We start from the raw sequence: 5,792 nt of genomic DNA, 5'->3' as shown, positions 1-5,792 counted from the left end.
TATACATACACAAGATAATTGCAAATATTTTATTCAAGTCTCAAACTTGAATGTTCACTATTCTTTACAATCTTCTACACACTCATGGCGCAGTGACTGATATTATATACATACATACACACACACACACATATACAGGGTGTCGGATTCGATTTGGACGACTCCAAAGATTACAGTAGATTGGGTCAAGCTGAGAAGAAAAGTTATATACCATTTTACAAAATTCGTAATTATTATCGCGTAATTAAGAAAAACGTCTGAGCCAATAAGTGCACGGAGGAACTGAAGGCCGGACTCGGCAGACATGCAAAATGGTGTATTATTCTCCTACCATCAGAAAAACTTTTTCGGCGCGGTGTCATATGTCGCGCGTTCTCTCGCTGCGCGCCGTTCGCCCGCTCACCGCCACCCGCTCGCCCCCGTCTCTCATCGATCGATGCGTGACTTCACCTCTCGCTATCGATTCTTGAGAGATGTCAACAAACACACCATTTTGCATGTCTGCCGAGTCCGGCCTTCCGCTCCTCCGTGCACTTATTGGCTCAGACGTTTTTCTTAATTACGCGATAATAATTACGGATTTTGTAAAATGGTATATAACTTTTCTTCTCAGTTTGACCCAATCTACTATAATCTTTGGAGTCGTCCAAATCGAATCCAACACCCTGTATACATATAACATATTAACAAAACCAATACTTTAATATTAAATTTATATAAAGAATAATGCAAAATAAATAAATTAAAAATAACATTCCAAAAAGTAAAAAACCATTAATAACGTTATTGTAACTATATTGTAACCATTGTTAGTAACGTGTAACGTTGCTCAGGGAAGAACCTGTTTACCTACAATCTCGATTGTTAACAACTTTGTATGCCAACATCTTAGCAACCAATATATTTGCAAACATTCCCGATTGCCTACAGACTAATCGTCTACGAGCATAATTGTGCACCACTATTTAAGATAATACATAGAATATAAGGAAACTACATTAGATTACAGGCAAGGTCAAAGTAATAAAATTCTTATTTATTACATTAGAGTACATGCAATGTCAAAGTAAATTAATAAGATTTTCATTTATTTACATTGAAGTTGCGTGTAATCTGATGTAATCTGATCATACGTTTTATTTAATATTTTAAACAGGCACACGTAATACGATCGTACGTTGCGCACATTGCACAATTATACACAAACACATTACGCACTTGACACAATTCAATTTTAATGTGCACGCGCAGGTTACATGCATGACAGGATTATAAAGATGTATATATTTACATTTATATGAAATATTATCCTTATATATTATAGAGGTGTATGTGCATAGTAATGTTATACAGGGTGCTCCGCAATTTTTTTACCCCAGGAAGATAGATGGGACTAAGCCAAACAGAAAAGTCCTGTATCATTTTGCAATTGGAGGAATAGTACTAGTCCAACCTACTGGCAAATGTAAGCGCGTGATGAGATGCGCCCGCCCATCGGCTGCCGCTCGGATCGGTGCGCGTCAAAAGTACGGAGACGCGATGTAGCGTGCGAGCGGTCGTGTAAGCGGTAAACGGGTTGCGGTGCGCCTCCTTACTCTTCGCCGCACACCGCCTCGAGCGGGGGCCGATGGGCGGGCGCGTCTTACCACGCGCTTACATTTGTCAGTAGTTCGAGCTAGTACGGCGATTGTTGAACATCAATATCTCGATAACTATTCCTCCAAGGACAAAATGGTAGAGGACTTTTCCATTTGTCTTCGTCCCATCTATCTTCCTGGGAACGGTGGTCAAAAAATTGCGGAGCACTCTGTATAACATTACTATGCACATACACCTCTATAATACATAAGGGTACTACTTTATATAAATGTAAATATATACATCTTTATTTTTATTTAAAGTCCAACAACAATATACATATACAGGTATGATATCAATGCATCATGGAAACCTGATGTCCTAATATCTTAATTTGAATAATTTTAATCTTACATATCTTCTATATCTTCATCAGTTTTCTACAAATATCTAAATCACATTTTCAAAAAATTAATATTTATATTTTCGAAACATAAATACTGTTACTTTTTCGTTAATTATAATTTTACCATACTAACACTGATCAATTTATACTTGCTTCATCATTGTGTAGAATATATAACAGTAAAGTAAGATACCGAAGCTTTAATCAGCTGTAATTAATGACATCTTTTTTTATAATATCCATTACTGCAATAATATGGTATTTTTGGGATATTTTACATCTTCTTACCATGGCAAAACCTTCCATAGACGCAATAAATAATCCACCAACAGTCAAAGTAAACTCCTTGGTTTCTCTTTGTAACAGGAATAATATCATCTTTTGTATGTGTATAGGCGCTCTATACCACTGCACCTTATATCTGTAAAATTGTACAGAGTGTTATGTAATACCCGCCTCACCTCATATTTACAGATAGAACGGATTAGACTCAGTTGGAAAGTCCTGTATCATTTTGCAATTTTTGCAATGGTTAGCAAGTTATTAATTATTAAAAATCGCTGTCTTAGCCTACCGCCCAATTCAAATGCGCAACAAGATGCGGCCGCGATTTGCGTTGCTAGGCGCGCGGGGACTTGTTTATGACACACGGCAACGGCTACGTAATAAACAAGTCCCCGCGCTTCAATCGCGAGACGGCCGTATTTCGTCGTGCGTTTGAATTGGGCGATAGACCGGGCTAAGACACTGATTTTTAATAATTAATAGCTCATAACTTTTGCGAAAATCAAAAATGGTACAGGACATAGAGTGGCCTTAGTCTAGCTCTATCCGCAAATGCGAGGTGAGGCGGGCATTACATAACACCCTATATACTGATACTGAATCGTAAATTCAGATAAACATTTTCAAAAAATTAATATTTATATTTATATTAGTTACTACAACTTTAGCATACAGTGATTTATTGTATAGTGATACTAATTTGTATTTAATTTAATAACTCTTAAAATACATATATATTCTCATTTATCTTACGCAGTAGAAAATATGTAATTATTATGATCTATTATATTCTGTCCAACATAGTTGGATATAAACATATATATCACAACAAGGAGTACAAACATAAACGGAAAAAACAATTCCATAACATTATACCCAGATGATGCAATCTGAAAAATCGAATGAATCAATTTTCTAGACATCTGTACTTTTTGGTATTGTATTGTTAATATGCATAATTTCGAAACAACTCTTATATTATATATTATTTTATAAAACAAAAATCAAAAACATACATAAAACAAATTGATGCTCATGCAAATAATACCATCCGCTATTAAACAAGCTATCATCACATCCACTACTGACAACAAGCTCATGGTCAATCTTCGAAAATAAAAAATATTACTAAACATACCCTTGAATATTGTCAACGTAAATACATACTTCATAGCTTGTCGATGCATGTTTACCGCATAAATTATACCGTTGGTCATCAAGATCTCCTTTTTTAGTGTAATGTTTTGTAAAATGTTGAAACTCATTGCATGCTCAATACGGTAGCTACAAATATTGTTACAATGACAATTGTAATTATACAGGGTGCTTCGCTTTTTGACTGCCGTTCACGGGAAGGTAGAGAGGACCAAGACAAATAGAAAAGTCCTCTACCATTTTGCACTTGGAGGATAGTTATCGAGATATTAATGATCAAAAATCGCCCTATCAGCCCGAGCTACTGGCAAATGTAAGCGCGCGGTAAAATGCGTCCGCCGCCCATTGGTTACCGCCCGAGGCGGTGCGCGGCGAGAAGTAGGGAGGTTCGCCGCCGTTCGTCCGCCGCTTACGCGACCACTTGCACACTCAACTTGTTAATATGCATAATATTAACTTGCATATTTGCTATAGTGCAAGGTCACCTTTTTTCATAAGTCTTCCTACTCCTCGCCGCGCACCGCCGCTCGCGACGGCCAATGGACGGACGGACGCATCTCACTGCGCGCTTACATTTGCCAGTAGGTTGGGCTGATATGACGATTTTTGAACATCAATATCTCGATAACTATACCTCCAAGTATAAAATGATAGAGGACTTTTCTTATTGCCTTGGTCCTCTCTACCTGCCCATGAACGGCTGTCAAAAAGTTGCAGAGCACCCTGTATAACAATTTATTAAATGACACCATTTTCAGCTAAAAACAAAGCTTTACATACAACTTTTATATATTAAATCATATTATATAAAAATAATATGTTTTGTACACTAGTTCCACTAGTTATTTATTGGACTTTTATAGTTCATTCTTATCCACATTGTAACACCTACCTAGCAATTCTAAACATTCCACAGGTATGTTGAATGCAAGTAATGTATATTGTACCTGTTCCTACTGTTATAATCATACCTATAAAAATTGTTGCGTATATGTGCAATATAATCAAGTAGAAATATTTTTCTTGGTCGACGAAATATTCTATCATAATAGGAGAAAGATACGGTTGAGATATATTGATGGGTACAATAGCATTCATTAGTTTTGACCAAAATTGAATTATAATACTAGCAAAATATGCACAAACTGCAAGTACTACAAAACATAAAAAATGGCATTTAAATTCATAAATGTATAATATTATGTAATTATTTTATGTGCACGTATGGATATTAAGGAAAAATATTTTTAATAGACTTGAACGCAAATTTTATTTTAAAGTTGAAAACTATTTTCCTATTTTATTTGATTTATGAACATATGTATTTATCGCAAGTACATTTTCATGATTAATATTTTAATATATCCATGTAATATATTATATATAAATATAGATATAAAAGTTGTAGCTAGTTACAGGGTGTTATGTAATACCCGCCTCATCTCTTATTTACGGATAAAGCGGACTAGACCGTGTCGGAAAGTCCTCCACCATTTTGCAACTATCGCAATAGTTAATGAGTTATTAATTATTAAAAATCGCTATCTTTTAATAATAGAAACAGGCTCGTACAAACAGCGTATATTTGATAAGATACAGAGTTACTTGAGCGAGTATAAGAACATGTAACGTCTAGCTTGCTACGTAGATACGAGACGACAGGGATCCACTAACTAGACCTAGGAGAGGGAGGTTTCTCGGTAGGGCCAACCTAAGGACTGTCGTGGTAGAGTTAGATGTCGCTATGTCTCATCAGTGTTGTCCTTGATAAATAGATGTCGTGAACACTTTCCAACATTATCGTAGCCCGGCCTGCTACCCAATTAAAGCGCGCTGAGAGATGCAACCGTCCCGCAATCGGTGTTGCTAGGCGTGCGAGGAGTTGTTTATTATACGTAGTCTTTGCTGTCAGTCATAAATAATTCCCCGCGCACCTAGCAATGCCGATCGGGCGGTAGGCCGGGCTAAGACAGCGATTTTTAATAATAATAACTCGTTACTTATTGCGAAAATTACAAAATGGAACATGACTTTTCGACTCAGTCTAATCCGCTATATTCGTAAATAAGAGTTAAAGCGGGTATTGCATAACACCCTGTTTAATAATGTAAAAGTTGTAATCAAATAATAATGCAAAAAAATAATTTATCTTCACAGCATATTACTAGATTTTTAATTGAAAATAGGATTATTATACATGCAAAAATCAATACACATTGTCCTACCTGTAAGCGTAATTGTGTAACGTTTCGCAATACAACTATATTTTTTTACAATAGCAATTTCATTTTTATCCTTTAAGTTGTTAAGTATATGTTGAAGCTCCATCAGTAACTTTTTCATCTGTCATTTTATTAACTTTATATAA

The 5,792-nt window shown here is 35.7% G+C and overlaps 1 protein-coding gene across 2 annotated transcripts in view; it reads right to left on the bottom strand.

The window, feature by feature from the left end:
- Positions 1–4,618, bottom strand: part of LOC105557876 — an 11,428-nt gene extending 6,810 nt beyond the window's left edge. The window contains exons 1-5 of one of the 2 annotated variants that reach the window (XM_012005257.1): positions 4,317–4,618; positions 3,437–3,553; positions 3,286–3,376; positions 2,273–3,159; positions 1,530–2,192 (exon numbers count right to left, since the gene is read on the bottom strand). In XM_012005257.1, coding sequence (XP_011860647.1) covers positions 3,019–3,159; positions 3,286–3,376; positions 3,437–3,553; positions 4,317–4,522 — 555 coding nt within the window. In that variant the 5' untranslated portion in view covers positions 4,523–4,618 and the 3' untranslated portion in view covers positions 1,530–2,192; positions 2,273–3,018. Of the gene's footprint in view, positions 1–1,529; positions 2,193–2,272; positions 3,160–3,285; positions 3,377–3,436; positions 3,554–4,316 lie in introns of those variants that run through there. The other variant, XM_012005256.1, reaches the window with a different exon arrangement.
- Between the last annotated feature and the right edge of the window lie 1,174 nt (positions 4,619–5,792).

This window comes from Vollenhovia emeryi, unplaced genomic scaffold, assembly GCF_000949405.1.
Source record: "Vollenhovia emeryi isolate VEMERY1.0 unplaced genomic scaffold, V.emery_V1.0 DF939409.1, whole genome shotgun sequence".
Taxonomy (NCBI): domain Eukaryota; kingdom Metazoa; phylum Arthropoda; class Insecta; order Hymenoptera; family Formicidae; genus Vollenhovia; species Vollenhovia emeryi.
The sequence above is the reverse complement of the archived record's forward strand: the minus strand, read 5'-3'. Positions and strand labels throughout refer to the sequence as shown.